Below are 18,766 nucleotides of genomic sequence, written 5' to 3' on the forward strand. Positions count from 1 at the left end.
TGGCTCATCATGGTACTGTGTTTGGGAAAATTCATTGAGGGAAAGTATATTACAATGGACACAGCAAGTCAGAACATCAACCTAGTCCTGGAACCACACAGATCATCCCACGTGAAGAAAAGAGAACTGTCAACAGTAAATGTCACAGCAATTCCAATACCTGGTGGGGTAGTATGGGAGAAAACAGACTATGAGATCTATGGTCCGGTCGAAATCCTGAAGTATCCTCATCAACTAAAGGTTTCCTTAAGTGACTTTGTAACACCTAGTACATTCTCTGATGATTGGGACTTTAACAGTATTAATGACATGATGTCTGATTTAGTAATGTCAGCTAGATTCACAGATCATGATTATTTACAAGGTTCATCTAGTTATGAGCAGTTATTCTGTTACACCCACTATGGGGATCATTACTTGCATAAATCTGCACAGCCTAGAAATGTTTTTATGTATAATCAATGGGAACATTGTTCTACACCACCTAAAAGCAGTTCTAAAGCATTTTTTGAGAAATTCAAATACTTCTCAGGGTTTAACACCAGTGATGCAGAAACGTTTTATTATAAACTGTTAGATAAAACAGGAATGAAAACAATGCTGACAAATTCTAAATTGATATATTCAGAAGCATTTTATGACAAAAATGATGACATTTGGTTTTGATTATTGGAAAAATAATATTGAAACGAAAACAATTTGGGGTACAAAAGATTGGCAGGTGCAAGGCATTGAAGCACTATTTAGAACCTGCATGATACCAGAACAAATGTTATTTTTAAATGACACAATACACCAAACATCTTGTCTTTGCCTAGCTAAGATAAAAGACCTTAGAACACCGTCTATACCAAAGCCAATACCTGAGAATGCAACCACAGATATTGAGTTAGACGTGTCACAAATTTTACATTTCAACAGAACAAATCCTGATTGGAAAAAGTGGTTAATCTGGCCTACAGACACAAATAGCTGTCAAGATAGATTCCTGAACAAAACACAGGGTTTAAAAATGACCAGATTAGACTCAAGATATTCCCAGAGACAACATCCAGGAATAATAACAACATACAGTGTAGGGAAGCTCTGCCTTGAATGGCTAAAATCATCCACACTGGCTGAAATTAAGCAACACTTGTCTTTACTAAAAGATGGTGCTGATTTGCGCGATTTCATTCTTGGACCACGCAAACAGCGTCAAAAGCGTTTCATAGCGACCAGCATCTATGCTGCTTACAACGAGGCTTGGAAAGTAAAGCAAATTGAAACTGCTGAGAAAATACGAGAAATTGATCGTATTAATTTGGAGAAATCACTTTCTGTGGTAGACAATGGGTTAATGACTCTGTCTTCCAGAATATATTCGTTGGACAATATTGTATCCTCTGCCTTTGATGTGATAGACAGAGATTTGCTTATGTTACAACATGGCCAGTCTCAATTACGCTCTATTATAGAATTAGGCTGGACGCTGCAAAATCTTCGTTCAGGCTATGTGCCTTGGCGTTTAATCAACACAACGTCATTATTTTCCAGTTTTAACCTTACTGATAAACAGATCAGTTTGGCACAGAAAGGAGCAGACTATACAATCCTGAGCATCGAAAAACTCGAGAGATTACCATTGACAATGTCAGAGAGTCCTGTCATTGAATGGATAATACACGGAATTATCACTATTCCGATAACAACTTTCCGATTTAAAAAGTGCCTTGAATACATACCTGCTGGCCAATATGAACAATTGGGTAAAGGATTTGTAAAATCTGAATGGAAATTACCATACACTCATTCTTGCTATAGTGACAGCGACAAAAATGTATTTCTTAGTGGTGAGAACTGTAAACATTCACTAAGCGGTATACTTTTGTGTCAGGGTATTAATTTACACGGAGCATGTGATGGAAATTCAAACAACCTTTCATGCCACCAGCTAGTCACACCTGCAACTCAGATAGAGCCCTTCTTTATGCAACTCGCAAACGGGAGTTACATTCTTAGAACGGATCACAGATGTTGTGGCCTGACGCCAGGGAAAAGTTATCTAGTACAAGTAACGTCCATGGTCAAATGTTGTATGCAAGCATTGTTCCCGAGTGGGCCTCCAGACATAGTGACTCCCATCTGGCCTCGTCTGAATCTCTATTCTATACGAATTGATACATTAAGCAAAATGAAATCTGTACTTTTACAGACAACAGTGCCTATAACGTCATCTAAAGAGACGTATGATCTTCTAGTCGCAAGGACGGCTACTGAGGTTCATGACCTTTTATCAACAAATTGCCCCGTGCATTTCGTAGAAATGTTCAGCCAACTCCTTAACATGTCTAGTGCAACAAGCATCCCAGGCATATTTAAGACAGTCTTTACGGGACTGCTAACACCCTTCCAGGCAATTTTGGGAATCTTTCCTAATTTTGTGCACTCCATTTTTGGCGGCATACCATTATTTTTGGGACTCGTCGCAGGGATTCTATTTTTAACCCTCCTGCTACGTTATGGCAAGCCTCGGCTCAGACATAGCTCCCATGGGAATGGAAGAGACAATCCTAGCAATGCGCTACCGGGACAGGATAACTAACGTCCTTGGATTGGCCAGGCTGAGAGATCTAAACATGACCTGGTTCCTTTCATTCAGACCGATATGGCAAAATTGCATTTTACCTGTGCTTTGCGGCGATGAATGCGTGTTGGACATCTGTCTTTCACTTCCATCAGCAGTACCAATGGACGTCGATACTTTGCTCAGTCCAATAACGGCTCACGCATTGTGTTGTCCCCAGCGGCTACCAATCCTGATGACGGCATTCGTGGAGACTCCTGTACTACAGCCAAGTGGTAACAGTGGAGCGAGTGACAAAAGCAACATCATCCAGGTACAACGTTCTGTGAGCATTGCTGGTCCTGCCTTCGATGACAGCAATCATTCTCACACCTGCCAAGTTACAGCGCTATCTAATTTGGTTGAACTATCACCTGAATTTGATGACCAATTCTTTGAGAGCCTGTCTGATACGATGTTCTCACCCGTAGAGAAACAATAACTTTTAGAAGTTTTCCGACACAGTGTTCCCATGAACTCTGAATTCGGCCTTCAGTTTTGATCAACAAAAACTGCCAAGAGCTTTGGAAATCTATTTTTCCCCGTTCAAGCAATAATTCTTTGAATTGGACAATTTTTTTAATATTGACCCTTTTTTGGCACAAACAAATCTTTGCTTAACGTAAAAACTATTCTTAGAGAACAGAAGCTTCACACTTCTATTTCTAAACACATCTAGAGACATAACTACATAACACCAGCCTCTAGCACACATGTTATTACAATGCATTTTTATGTGATGATTTATCTCGCTTTTCTTCTGTCAGAGATACTTCATGTGTAATTCTTTATGCATAATCGTTCATTGATTTCATATGCAATCATTTTTTGAATGATTTCTATGCTTTAAAAAACGTACAGTACCTAAAATCCATGTATTACAAGTACGCCTATTTCGAATGCATTTATGTATTTTGGGGTGGGCAATGTTACACATGCATCTAATTGCTTAGTTTTAGTAATTTTGATGGACATTAACCCGTGGAGTGGGTGTTGCGTGTTTATCTAGGTTCCTGATCGATACTGTGACCTTATGCCCCTATTCGGCTATAAATCCATTTATTCCCTATATTGGCATAACCGTTCAAGTGCGATTTTCTGAAAAGTCATCTCTGGCCTCACACGAACAGAGCCACATTCCAGCATAGTTCCCTCTGCCACTTCCTTTGCGACCAATTAGTGCAATGACAGAGCAGCAGTCACTATCTGATATTCCTAGATAACACTCCGAGTTCTTCAACAAGATAAAAACTTAGCAAACCTGGAAATCCCCGCTTGCTATGTTTTGATTAGTAATGGAACTCTAATGAGCAACTGATAACTATCACTTCCTAGTGACATCTTTAATTGACGTCTTATGTCCAGCAAACTTGCGTCAAACCCGGCACCTGTCAGGTATAAATATTACCAACGTTGCCTTAAGCAATCCCCGACTGTGAGCTGTTGTGAGCTGCGAGCTACTGATGCTGGCTGCCTGCATGACCCTGTGTTGGTAAATCTAGCACTCTGTCGCTGCAGCCTGCTATCCTGTGGTGGTGAAGCTGCTGATACCATTATCGCCGCTAAAGCGCGACCTTTGGTGCAGTACGCTTAAGGAGCTGAACAGACGTCCCTCTGCGAAGACATCCAGCAGATTCCAGCTGCCCGCGGACGCTGTCCCCCCTCCTTCCTCGACGCGCTGAAGAAGCCGCTGCCTTTCTCGTGCAGAGAAATCCAGTCCCGGCGCTTCCGGTTTACCCTCGCGGGTGACTGGGATATCGAGAGAGACCCCTGAAGGAGATACCAATCCTCCATCATTCTATTCAGAGGTATGGTGTTGACTAAACCCTTAGACGAGAATTCTTGAAACAAACCTTGGCAAAACCAACTTAACTTAAAGCTACTTACTTACTCCCCCTTTTCACGTGTTAGGCTTAGGTCAGGCACACTGGGGTAGGCTTAGTTAGAAGCACCAGTTGAGTATGTTAGCCTAATGTATATATGACTGTATATATGTTTTATTACTTTTAAACCATTGTATGGCTAAGAAACCATATCAATGCTTTTACAGTTCTATTTCGCAATACTTATCCTACTGTACGTACTTTTTATAATAACAATTATTGCAATTGTGGCAATACATTTCTCTTGTACGAGAAGAAAGACTGTTCAATAAATGTTAACCCTTTATTGATACACGCCCGTCTCTCTATTCTCTACATCTCGTGAAAGTAAACTGCACTAGACTGACTGAGTGAAATACATGTCTATTGTTTCACACGACCCTAGAGATCGACTCTTGATCTGAGGAGCAAAGTTGTCATGTTGCACGGTTGTTGGAAAACTGAATCCCTTCTTGTCTGTGCCAAGGAAGCTGATCACTTCCTATGCAGAGAAGAAAGTTTCCAGTGACCTCTGAGCTAGTTGGTAACACAACCCAATTAAGTTTAGCATAGTCAGTGGAGGCCTGGAATATAAGCAGTTCCACGTCGATACTACTGTTTATGTTATTCCAATGCGCAGGGCCTAGTGGGAAACTAGGAACTACACTACAGCACCAGCAGGTGGACCCTATCAGTGGCAGGTGTGGGTTAACCATAAAGGTTACCACAATCCATACTGAAGTTCACCTCCAGTTTTGCAGGTAGGCCTACGAAGTAGCACACCCTATAGCGACAGTAACTTTGGCACTGAGGTCAAAGGACCCTTGACGCCAGTACACCTCACCCATTGGTGCCTCCATGGGCCTTGTTTCAGCAGTAGTAGTGCAACACGTCAAAATGGACATTGCAGGATTTGCTCCAACACCAAACTAAGTTCGCAAACTTCACGGTCCATCTGCTGGGTACATCAAACGCTCTCTTTTCTACTTACCAAAAATGCAATTTACCTATGCCTCTATGTACATGATTGTGACATTTAATGTAACTCAAAGAGAAAACCACACTGTTAGTTAACTCAGACAATTGATTTATGTCAATTATTTTTCGAACTCAGATATTGTCAATAATTTGCGACAAGAGAAAAATACATAGTCAACTTTACATTGAAAACACAAAGCAAGAATTTTGCAAGGGAAAAAGCGTAATAAACAACGTGTAAATCATAATTGTAATTGTGTGCATTATAGTGAACATATCACCAAAAAATACATACACATTGTGAGCAGTGATTATAAAATTGTGTCAAAACAGTAAACAACAGACTTTCATAAGTTGCAATGAGATAATGAGCAAATGTTGGGGGTACGTCTTAATCAATGCCTGCCCAACCTCCTGTAACACTGTTTGTAGTAAGATTCACAGTTGTGTGGATACAGGAAAAGAACCCAATGTTAATTAGGACATGCCAGTGATTTTTGGCCAAAATAATGATACTACATGCCAACGCGTTTCGAATACCAATGGTTGAATCATCGGATTCTCATCAGGGCGTGGAGTTTATCCGTTGGTACTGTTTGCGGGAAAAAGGACAAGGGATTGATTTTAAAAAAAAATGAACTGTACAAATACAAAAAGGAGCTTTTTCCATGTAAATGCATCATCTGATGCAGCATACCTTATGCGACCAAATAATTAGGGTCGATTGGTTCTTTTTAGGAAATAGTCATCATATGCCAAGGGAGTCGACCTGCAATGTAGTGACATTGGCGTAGTAAGTATGTGTAAAATTCAGTACAGGCAGGCACTAAACCGTGTATACATTTATGAAAATTACCTCTGTTTCTGGAGCAGCCGCTCCGAGGTCGAGGCCGGGGGGACTAGTTCTCGGTTCAATAATGTTCCTTAAAAAATCTACAAACACAAGGGATTGTGTATTAGCGAGGAAAAGTGGTGTTTCTTGTGCCCCAGGAAAATGACAAAATTGGTGGATCTCTACCTTGTCTCCAAACATTTGGAAGGCGAAATGTATCATCACCGTGTTTCTGGAAAAAAACGGGACAGCGGGGAGCTGATCAATGCCCTGTCTAAAATTATGCACAACAGAGAAAACAATGCGGTTATGCGCCGTGCGGCGTCTTACCGTGAAATAATTTTAGACAGGGCATTGATCAGCTCCCCGCTGTCCCGTTTTTTTCCAGAAACACGGTGATGATACATTTCGCCTTCCAAATGTTTGGAGACAAGGTAGAGATCCACCAATTTTGTCATTTTCCTGGGGCACAAGAAACACCACTTTTCCTCGCTAATACACAATCCCTTGTGTTTGTAGATTTTTTAAGGAACATTATTGAACCGAGAACTAGTCCCCCCGGCCTCGACCTCGGAGCGGCTGCTCCAGAAACAGAGGTAATTTTCATAAATGTATACACGGTTTAGTGCCTGCCTGTACTGAATTTTTCACATACTTACTACGCCAATGTCACTACATTGCAGGTCGACTCCCTTGGCATATGATGACTATTTCCTAAAAAGAACCAATCGACCCTAATTATTTGGTCGCATAAGGTATGCTGCATCAGATGATGCATTTACATGGAAAAAACTCCTTTTTGTATTTGTACAGTTCATTTTTTTTAAAATCAATCCCTTGTCCTTTTTCCCCCAAACAGTACCAACGGATAAACTCCACGCCCTGATGAGAATCCGATGATTCAACCATTGGTATTCGAAACGCGTTGGCATGTAGTATCATTGTTTTGGCCAAAAATCACTGGCATGTCCTAATTAACATTGGGTTCTTTTCCTGTATCCACACAACTGTGAATCTTACTACAAACAGTGTTACAGGAGGTTGGGCAGGCATTGATTAAGACGTACCCCCAACATTTGCTCATTATCTCATTGCAACTTAGGAAAGTCTGTTGTTTACTGTTTTGACACAATTTTATAATCACTGCTCACAATGTGTATGTATTTTTTGGTGATATGTTCACTATAATGCACACAATTACAATTATGATTTACACGTTGTTTATTACGCTTTTTCCCTTGCAAAATTCTTGCTTTGTGTTTTCAATGTAAAGTTGACTATGTATTTTTCTCTTGTCGCAAATTATTGACAATTTCTGAGTTCGAAAAATAATTGACATAAATCAATTGTCTAAGTTAACTAACAGTGTGGTTTTCTCTTTGAGTTACATTAAATGTCACAATCATGTACATAGAGGCATAGGTAAATTGCATTTTTGGTATTTACAGGCCCTACCTACCCTCTTCCCTACTGGGCCAAACCCCCCCTTCTTGTTGCATTATCAGCGCGGGTTTTTACCCGAGTGGGTAGGGATTGACACTACGCGTCATCCTTATCAACAATTGATTCATTTCACTGCAGGGGATACGTCTCCTGTATACTATGGCAGAGAAAGACACGCTGTCCTTTACGGAGAGCCGCATTGCGAGTCTCATTGAATCATCCCCTTTTTCTAACATAACATTGAGTACCTCAGCCAAACAACAAAATGAGGCAGACAAATTGACTCGTCTTCAAAAAAAACACATACGAACCGAATTACACGGCCACTTTCTACTCAAACACCTCAAAGCTGGGACTATCCCTTGGGGACTCCAGGTGAAGAACATCGCGGTGATTTTCACCGAGGACGCAGATTATAAAAAAGGTTTTAGTCAAATCAATACTAAATGCAGCAGGGACCTCATGGTCCACACTATACAGACAGCCCAACGTATCTGTAGCCAAGAAGAGAAAGAAATTGAGGAGTTAATTAAGACCATATCTGACAATCAAACGGTAACTGAAGCCAAGAATCTTCTAGATAAGATTGAAAAAGAAATTCAACTTTTCAAGGATAACACACTTAACGCCAAAGTAGCACAATTTGAAAGGGATTCTAAATCCTTCAAATTTGAACAAGTTTATCCATTCTTGAAAGAGGATTTCTACACGTCAGGTGAATCAAGAGGGGCTTTAACATCATTCCAAGGCAGATCCAGGAATAGGTTCCTCACTTTCTCAGATACAACATCGTCTGACTCGTCATCTGAGTCTCGACAAGATAATTCTAAAAGACGAGGGGCTGCTGTATCATCTCCTTTTTTAGGCAGAGGCGGACAGTCACGGGTCCGCTTCAAACAACCATGGGAGATGCGCACACGCAACAAAACCTACAAGAGCTAGAGAAATCAGCCATAGTCAATCTTTCCGATAAACAACTTACCCAGGATGAAGTTAAACTTTTATCCCTTGGCCTCAAGTTTGTCCCCAATAAAAGAACCGACTTCACCCAACTGAAATTAGAGGCATTAGATTTTTGTCGTAAGATTAGGTTGAAGGTGTTTTTCGCGGATGCCGAAATGACGTCCCATTCAGAAACCACAGGGCTTAGAGTTAAATCCAGATTCACTCCGACCCAAAATATTCCTAAACAGGTCATGGCCTTTGAACAAGCCGTCCTCTCCTCCCTCTCAAAACTTGAGAAACAAAAAAATGTTGTCCACAAAAACATGTCTAAAGGGTTAACATCTGCCATTCAGAACCTCAAATCAGATACGTCTATTTTAATAAAACAAGCAGACAAGGGTGGGGCAGTCGTAATATGGCCCCGCACCATGTATCTGGAGGTAGGAACAATGCATGTTAACAATCCTGATTGGTACAGACCAATTAAGGAGGACCCTGTGCATGCCATACAAAGCAAGATCGCAAGCATCACCAAGACAGGACTTGATGAGGGATTCCTAGGCCCTAAGGAATTTGAATTTTTGAACAAAAAAGCACCAAGGACACCTGTCCTGTATTTTTTACCAAAAATTCACAAAAATGACAAAACACCGCCTGGCCGACCAATCGTGTCGGGGTGCGATTCTGCACTTGAACCGGTCTCAAAATATATTGATTTTTTCCTCAAACCCTTTCTACCGCAGGTCAAGTCATATCTCAGAGATACAACTGATTTCATTAACAAGATAGAGGGACAATCATTCAATCAAACTACTCAGCTGATGGTGACCCTAGACGTCACCTCACTTTACACCCAAATCCCTCAGGATGAGGCTTTGCAGGTCTTGGAAATATACCTTGAACAACGGGAAAGACCGCACCGGGTCCCCACCTCTTTCATCCTTTCATTGGCTGAAATCACGTTACGCACCAACTACTTTAAATTTGAGAATGAGTTCTTCATTCAAGTTAAAGGCATCGCTATGGGCTGTCCATACGCACCTGAGATGGCGGTACTCTATATGGCACAATATGAACAAAGATACATATTTGAGAACAATCCATTTGTTGGCCATATAACCCAATGGCTTAGATACATTGATGACGTCTGGCTCCTGTGGCAGGGGAGCCAGACGGAACTAGACCAGTTCTACAATTGGCTTAACTCCAGGCACAGAGACATTAGTTTCTCCATAGAATCCAGTACAAGTAAAATGACTTTTTTGGACATCACTGTAGGCGTCCGCGATAATATCCTCACAACGACCCTACACAAGAAACTTACAGACAGGAATACCATCCTTCACTTTAAAAGCTCGCACCCACAGTGCCTGAAGGAAAATATCCCTTTTGGGCAACTGCTAAGAATAAGAAGGAATTGCAGTGAAATTTCGGACTTTGATCAACATGCCTCAAACTTTTGCGCAGAAATGGCAACAAGGGGCTACCCAAAGAAACTTCTTAACCATTCTAAGAAACGTGCCAGATGCACCGCCAGGGAGAATCTCCTGGAGAAAAAAGACAAAAATGCACCAAATGAACTGGTGTGTGTCACAACTTATGGATCACACACAAATCAGTTTAAACGCATTATTTTGAAAAATTGGCATCTATTGGAAGATTTACCAAGTCCCTTACAAAAGCCCATTTTTGCCATGCGCAAAAATAAAAGCATTGGTCAACAATTGATTAGGGCAGACAGCTACATTCCGAAACCCAAAAGCGACTTGATTTCGCAATGGAACTTAAAACCTATAAGCGGGCATCACAAGTGTGGCAATTGTGTATCGTGTTCCTCTACCTTGGAAGGTAACAGATTTGACCATGATGGGGTCACATGGAAGCATGAGATGTTTACCAATTGTCGTACAAAAAATGTCATCTATGCCGTGGTGTGTCCCTGTGACAAAGTGTACATAGGCAAAACTTGTCAACCTGTCAATTCACGCATCACACAACATCGATCCCGAATAAAGAAAAAAGTGTCCTCTGCACCCATGGTTGAACACTTTACAAGTCATAACCATGTTGAAAATGATTTTAAGTGGACGGTCCTCGCATGGGCGGACCCCAAACAGTATGTACAGGACATTGAGGCGGCACTACTTCGCAAGGAGGCCTATCTCATCATGAAATTTAATACTGTTAACAACGGGCTAAATGTACTCAGTGAAGTCACCAGAATATAATTGGCTTCTCTTTCATCTGTTCTAACCAATGTCCCTATAAACTACATCTCCCACAATCCCTAGCGAGATGGTCCGACGCTCTGGTTGGCTCCTTTCATCATGTTTTAACTCATGTCCCCACAAACTACATCTCCCACAATCCCTAGCGAGATGGCCCGACGCTCTGGTTGGCTCCTGACATCATGTGACCAACAGATACAACTTAGTTCTTTCTACTCGCGGCGGCGAGCTGTTGTGTCCATTCCAAACTTGAAATATACAAAGCTGTCATCCATCAATCTGAGGTGAGACCCACTTTGCAACTAGCGCACACATATGCGCGCTCTTCACGGTGTAACCGGGCACTAATTCCGCTTGGTTCCCCTCCCTTCTCACAGGATTTATTCATTTTTTGAATTGAAAATTTCCCTTCAAGCAGACGGGTGACCCGATGTACTGAGGGTCGCATTTCACGGTAAGACGCCGCACGGCGCATAACCGCATTGTTTTCTCTGTTGTGCATAATTTTAGACAGGGCATTGATCAGCTCCCCGCTGTCCCGTTTTTTTCCAGAAACACGGTGATGATACATTTCGCCTTCCAAATGTTTGGAGACAAGGTAGAGATCCACCAATTTTGTCATTTTCCTGGGGCACAAGAAACACCACTTTTCCTCGCTAATACACAATCCCTTGTGTTTGTAGATTTTTTAAGGAACATTATTGAACCGAGAACTAGTCCCCCCGGCCTCGACCTCGGAGCGGCTGCTCCAGAAACAGAGGTAATTTTCATAAATGTATACACGGTTTAGTGCCTGCCTGTACTGAATTTTACACATACTTACTACGCCAATGTCACTACATTGCAGGTCGACTCCCTTGGCATATGATGACTATTTCCTAAAAAGAACCAATCGACCCTAATTATTTGGTCGCATAAGGTATGCTGCATCAGATGATGCATTTACATGGAAAAAGCTCCTTTTTGTATTTGTAAAGTTCATTTTTTTAAAAAATCAATCCCTTGTCCTTTTTCCCCCAAACAGTACCAACGGATAAACTCCACGCCCTGATGAGAATCCGATGATTCAACCATTGGTATTCGAAACGCGTTGGCATGTAGTATCATTGTTTTGGCCAAAAATCACTGGCATGTCCTAATTAACATTGGGTTCTTTTCCTGTATCCACACAACTGTGAATCTTACTACAAACAGTGTTACAGGAGGTTGGGCAGGCATTGATTAAGACATACCCCCAACATTTGCTCATTATCTCATTGCAACTTATGAAAGTCTGTTGTTTACTGTTTTGACACAATTTTATAATCACTGCTCACAATGTGTATGTATTTTTTGGTGATATGTTCACTATAATGCACACAATTACAATTATGATTTACACGTTGTTTATTACGCTTTTTCCCTTGCAAAATTCTTGCTTTGTGTTTTCAATGTAAAGTTGACTATGTATTTTTCTCTTGTCGCAAATTATTGACAATTTCTGAGTTCGAAAAATAATTGACATAAATCAATTGTCTGAGTTAACTAACAGTGTGGTTTTCTCTTTGAGTTACATTAAATGTCACAATCATGTACATAGAGGCATAGGTAAATTGCATTTTTGGTAAGTAGAAAAGAGAGCGTTTGATGTACCCAGCAGATGGACCGTGAAGTTTGCGAACTTAGTTTGGTGTTGGAGCAAATCCTGCAATGTCCATTTTGACGTGTTGCACTACTACTGCTGAAACAAGGCCCATGGAGGCACCAATGGGTGAGGTGTACTGGCGTCAAGGGTCCTTTGACCTCAGTGCCAAAGTTACTGTCGCTATAGGGTGTGCTACTTCGTAGGCCTGCCTGCAAAACTGGAGGTGAACTTCAGTATGGATTGTGGTAACCTTTATGGTTAACCCACACCTGCCACTGATAGGGTCCACCTGCTGGTGCTGTAGTGTAGTTCCTAGTTTCCCACTAGGCCCTGCGCATTGGAATAACATAAACAGTAGTATCGACGTGGAACTGCTTATATTCCAGGCCTCCACTGACTATGCTAAACTTAATTGGGTTGTGTTACCAACTAGCTCAGAGGTCACTGGAAACTTTCTTCTCTGCATAGGAAGTGATCAGCTTCCTTGGCACAGACAAGAAGGGATTCAGTTTTCCAACAACCGTGCGACATGACAACTTTGCTCCTCAGATCAAGAGTCGATCTCTAGGGTCGTGTGAAACAATAGACATGTATTTCACTCAGTCAGTCTAGTGCAGTTTACTTTCACGAGATGTAGAGAATAGAGAGACGGGCGTGTATCAATAAAGGGTTAACATTTATTGAACAGTCTTTCTTCTCGTACAAGAGAAATGTATTGCCACAATTGCAATAATTGTTATTATAAAAAGTACGTACAGTAGGATAAGTATTGCGAAATAGAACTGTAAAAGCATTGATATGGTTTCTTAGCCATACAATGGTTTAAAAGTAATAAAACATATATACAGTCATATATACATTAGGCTAACATACTCAACTGGTGCTTCTAACTAAGCCTACCCCAGTGTGCCTGACCTAAGCCTAACACGTGAAAAGGGGGAGTAAGTAAGTAGCTTTAAGTTAAGTTGGTTTTGCCAAGGTTTGTTTCAAGAATTCTCGTCTAAGGGTTTAGTCAACACCATACCTCTGAATAGAATGATGGAGGATTGGTATCTCCTTCAGGGGTCTCTCTCGATATCCCAGTCACCCGCGAGGGTAAACCGGAAGCGCCGGGACTGGATTTCTCGGCACGAGAAAGGCAGCGGCTTCTTCAGCGCGTCGAGGAAGGAGGGGGGACAGCGTCCGCGGGCAGCTGGAATCTGCTGGATGTCTTCGCAGAGGGACGTCGGTTCAGCTCCTTAAGCGTACTGCACCATAGGTCGCGCTTTAGCGGCGATAATGGTATCAGCAGCTTCACCACCACAGGATAGCAGGCTGCAGCGACAGAGTGCTAGATTTACCAACACAGGGTCATGCAGGCAGCCAGCATCAGTAGCTCGCAGCTCACAACAGCTCACAGTCGGGGATTGCTTAAGGCAACGTTGGTAATATTTATACCTGACAGGTGCCGGGTTTGACGCAAGTTTGCTGGACATAAGACGTCAATTAAAGATGTCACTAGGAAGTGATAGTTATCAGTTGCTCATTAGAGTTCCATTACTAATCAAAACATAGCAAGCGGGGATTTCCAGGTTTGCTAAGTTTTTATCTTGTTGAAGAACTCGGAGTGTTATCTAGGAATATCAGATAGTGACTGCTGCTCTGTCATTGCACTAATTGGTCGCAAAGGAAGTGGCAGAGGGAACTATGCTGGAATGTGGCTCTGTTCGTGTGAGGCCAGAGATGACTTTTCAGAAAATCGCACTTGAACGGTTATGCCAATATAGGGAATAAATGGATTTATAGCCGAATAGGGGCATAAGGTCACAGTATCGATCAGGAACCTAGATAAACACGCAACACCCACTCCACGGGTTAATGTCCATCAAAATTACTAAAACTAAGCAATTAGATGCATGTGTAACATTGCCCACCCCAAAATACATAAATGCATTCGAAATAGGCGTACTTGTAATACATGGATTTTAGGTACTGTACGTTTTTTAAAGCATAGAAATCATTCAAAAAATTATTGCATATGAAATCAATGAACGATTATGCATAAAGAATTACACATGAAGTATCTCTGACAGAAGAAAAGCGAGATAAATCATCACATAAAAATGCATTGTAATAACATGTGTGCTAGAGGCTGGTGTTATGTAGTTATGTCTCTAGATGTGTTTAGAAATAGAAGTGTGAAGCTTCTGTTCTCTAAGAATAGTTTTTACGTTAAGCAAAGATTTGTTCGTGCCAAAAAAGGGTCAATATTAAAAAAATTGTCCAATTCAAAGAATTATTGCTTGAACGGGGAAAAATAGATTTCCAAAGCTCTTGGCAGTTTTTGTTGATCAAAACTGAAGGCCGAATTCAGAGTTCATGGGAACACTGTGTGTCGGAAAACTTCTAAAAGTTATTGTTTCTCTACGGGTGAGAACATCGTATCAGACAGGCTCTCAAAGAATTGGTCATCAAATTCAGGTGATAGTTCAGCCAAATTAGATAGCGCTGTAACTTGGCAGGTGTGAGAATGATTGCTGTCATCGAAGGCAGGACCAGCAATGCTCACAGAACGTTGTACCTGGATGATGTTGCTTTTGTCACTCGCTCCACTGTTACCACTTGGCTGTAGTACAGGAGTCTCCACGAATGCCGTCATCAGGATTGGTAGCCGCTGGGGACAACACAATGCGTGAGCCGTTATTGGACTGAGCAAAGTATCGACGTCCATTGGTACTGCTGATGGAAGTGAAAGACAGATGTCCAACACGCATTCATCGCCGCAAAGCATACACCGTAGCACAGGTAAAATGCAATTTTGCCATATCGGTCTGAATGAAAGGAACCAGGTCATGTTTAGATCTCTCAGCCTGGCCAATCCAAGGACGTTAGTTATCCTGTCCCGGTAGCGCATTGCTAGGATTGTCTCTTCCATTCCCATGGGAGCTATGTCTGAGCCGAGGCTTGCCATAACGTAGCAGGAGGGTTAAAAATAGAATCCCTGCGACGAGTCCCAAAAATAATGGTATGCCGCCAAAAATGGAGTGCACAAAATTAGGAAAGATTCCCAAAATTGCCTGGAAGGGTGTTAGCAGTCCCGTAAAGACTGTCTTAAATATGCCTGGGATGCTTGTTGCACTAGACATGTTAAGGAGTTGGCTGAACATTTCTACGAAATGCACGGGGCAATTTGTTGATAAAAGGTCATGAACCTCAGTAGCCGTCCTTGCGACTAGAAGATCATACGTCTCTTTAGATGACGTTATAGGCACTGTTGTCTGTAAAAGTACAGATTTCATTTTGCTTAATGTATCAATTCGTATAGAATAGAGATTCAGACGAGGCCAGATGGGAGTCACTATGTCTGGAGGCCCACTCGGGAACAATGCTTGCATACAACATTTGACCATGGACGTTACTTGTACTAGATAACTTTTCCCTGGCGTCAGGCCACAACATCTGTGATCCGTTCTAAGAATGTAACTCCCGTTTGCGAGTTGCATAAAGAAGGGCTCTATCTGAGTTGCAGGTGTGACTAGCTGGTGGCATGAAAGGTTGTTTGAATTTCCATCACATGCTCCGTGTAAATTAATACCCTGACACAAAAGTATACCGCTTAGTGAATGTTTACAGTTCTCACCACTAAGAAATACATTTTTGTCGCTGTCACTATAGCAAGAATGAGTGTATGGTAATTTCCATTCAGATTTTACAAATCCTTTACCCAATTGTTCATATTGGCCAGCAGGTATGTATTCAAGGCACTTTTTAAATCGGAAAGTTGTTATCGGAATAGTGATAATTCCGTGTATTATCCATTCAATGACAGGACTCTCTGACATTGTCAATGGTAATCTCTCGAGTTTTTCGATGCTCAGGATTGTATAGTCTGCTCCTTTCTGTGCCAAACTGATCTGTTTATCAGTAAGGTTAAAACTGGAAAATAATGACGTTGTGTTGATTAAACGCCAAGGCACATAGCCTGAACGAAGATTTTGCAGCGTCCAGCCTAATTCTATAATAGAGCGTAATTGAGACTGGCCATGTTGTAACATAAGCAAATCTCTGTCTATCACATCAAAGGCAGAGGATACAATATTGTCCAACGAATATATTCTGGAAGACAGAGTCATTAACCCATTGTCTACCACAGAAAGTGATTTCTCCAAATTAATACGATCAATTTCTCGTATTTTCTCAGCAGTTTCAATTTGCTTTACTTTCCAAGCCTCGTTGTAAGCAGCATAGATGCTGGTCGCTATGAAACGCTTTTGACGCTGTTTGCGTGGTCCAAGAATGAAATCGCGCAAATCAGCACCATCTTTTAGTAAAGACAAGTGTTGCTTAATTTCAGCCAGTGTGGATGATTTTAGCCATTCAAGGCAGAGCTTCCCTACACTGTATGTTGTTATTATTCCTGGATGTTGTCTCTGGGAATATCTTGAGTCTAATCTGGTCATTTTTAAACCCTGTGTTTTGTTCAGGAATCTATCTTGACAGCTATTTGTGTCTGTAGGCCAGATTAACCACTTTTTCCAATCAGGATTTGTTCTGTTGAAATGTAAAATTTGTGACACGTCTAACTCAATATCTGTGGTTGCATTCTCAGGTATTGGCTTTGGTATAGACGGTGTTCTAAGGTCTTTTATCTTAGCTAGGCAAAGACAAGATGTTTGGTGTATTGTGTCATTTAAAAATAACATTTGTTCTGGTATCATGCAGGTTCTAAATAGTGCTTCAATGCCTTGCACCTGCCAATCTTTTGTACCCCAAATTGTTTTCGTTTCAATATTATTTTTCCAATAATCAAAACCAAATGTCATCATTTTTGTCATAAAATGCTTCTGAATATATCAATTTAGAATTTGTCAGCATTGTTTTCATTCCTGTTTTATCTAACAGTTTATAATAAAACGTTTCTGCATCACTGGTGTTAAACCCTGAGAAGTATTTGAATTTCTCAAAAAATGCTTTAGAACTGCTTTTAGGTGGTGTAGAACAATGTTCCCATTGATTATACATAAAAACATTTCTAGGCTGTGCAGATTTATGCAAGTAATGATCCCCATAGTGGGTGTAACAGAATAACTGCTCATAACTAGATGAACCTTGTAAATAATCATGATCTGTGAATCTAGCTGACATTACTAAATCAGACATCATGTCATTAATACTGTTAAAGTCCCAATCATCAGAGAATGTACTAGGTGTTACAAAGTCACTTAAGGAAACCTTTAGTTGATGAGGATACTTCAGGATTTCGACCGGACCATAGATCTCATAGTCTGTTTTCTCCCATACTACCCCACCAGGTATTGGAATTGCTGTGACATTTACTGTTGACAGTTCTCTTTTCTTCACGTGGGATGATCTGTGTGGTTCCAGGACTAGGTTGATGTTCTGACTTGCTGTGTCCATTGTAATATACTTTCCCTCAATGAATTTTCCCAAACACAGTACCATGATGAGCCAAAGCAGGAGGAAAAATACACCTAGACCGAACCAGAACTCTAGCCAAGGGGAAATAAGGTAGATTTCCTTCAGTTGATGAAAGAGTTCCGTTGCTTTTTCTTTAAAAGACTTTTTTGTTTCAGGCATCACTTCGGGCTCGTTTTGATCTTCAGAGAAGTTGTCGAAGTTGATGAAATAACCAGAGGCAGTTCTGTCAATTGATGGGATTGTTCTTTCAATCTGTCTCTCGGTAGCACTTTCTGATGCCACATCATTGTAGACTGGTGTTGTTTCTTGACGAACTGTTTCAATCTGTGTTTCAAGAGGCACGAGTTCCATGGCATTATTGCATAGTCCTTCATTGTGCACTGCAGGCTGATCGAATGTGATGAGTCTTTCAGTTTGAACCTCTTGGATTGTTGCAAGTTTGGGTATTCTGTTGTTTCTTGGGAGTCCACTGGGCCTACTGTTGATTATAGGCCACATGCTTGTGGTTTTACCAGATCGATGGACACGATTCTGTTCTCCTTTTTACCAGCAAGGGGCGGTAGCACAACTGATCTTGTTCCGGTGACTGCCAAGACAGGTACTGCTTTTCTGTAAGAAGGCCCAAATTCCTTCTTCACCGCGATCTTTTCTCTGAATAGATCCCCAATCTTTGGAATCCAGACAGGCCTTGCTGGGGCTGTTGCGGGTGGTGCCTCGTCAGTGGTACTTGGCTGTTGCTTTAACTTTATGTTGCTTAATGATTTTCTTGTTTCATTCAGTTCCTGTAAAACAGCCAAACGATCCTTTACATCAAAGTGCGTTGTTTCTTCT

General features: G+C 41.3%; 2 protein-coding genes across 2 annotated transcripts in view; both read right to left on the reverse strand.

Moving 5' to 3' along the window:
• LOC144806973 (uncharacterized) overlaps positions 1 to 18,766 on the reverse strand; it is a 1,014,574-nt gene that overhangs the window by 253,775 nt on the left and 742,033 nt on the right.
• LOC144804770 (uncharacterized) overlaps positions 15,749 to 18,766 on the reverse strand; it is a 40,820-nt gene continuing 37,802 nt past the window's right edge. The window contains exon 4 of the mRNA XM_078671929.1: positions 15,749 to 15,774. Within this exon, the coding sequence (XP_078528055.1) occupies positions 15,749 to 15,774 (26 nt within the window). The remainder of the gene's footprint in view (positions 15,775 to 18,766) is intronic.

This window comes from Lissotriton helveticus, chromosome 1_2, assembly GCF_964261635.1.
Source record: "Lissotriton helveticus chromosome 1_2, aLisHel1.1, whole genome shotgun sequence".
NCBI lineage: Eukaryota > Metazoa > Chordata > Amphibia > Caudata > Salamandridae > Lissotriton > Lissotriton helveticus.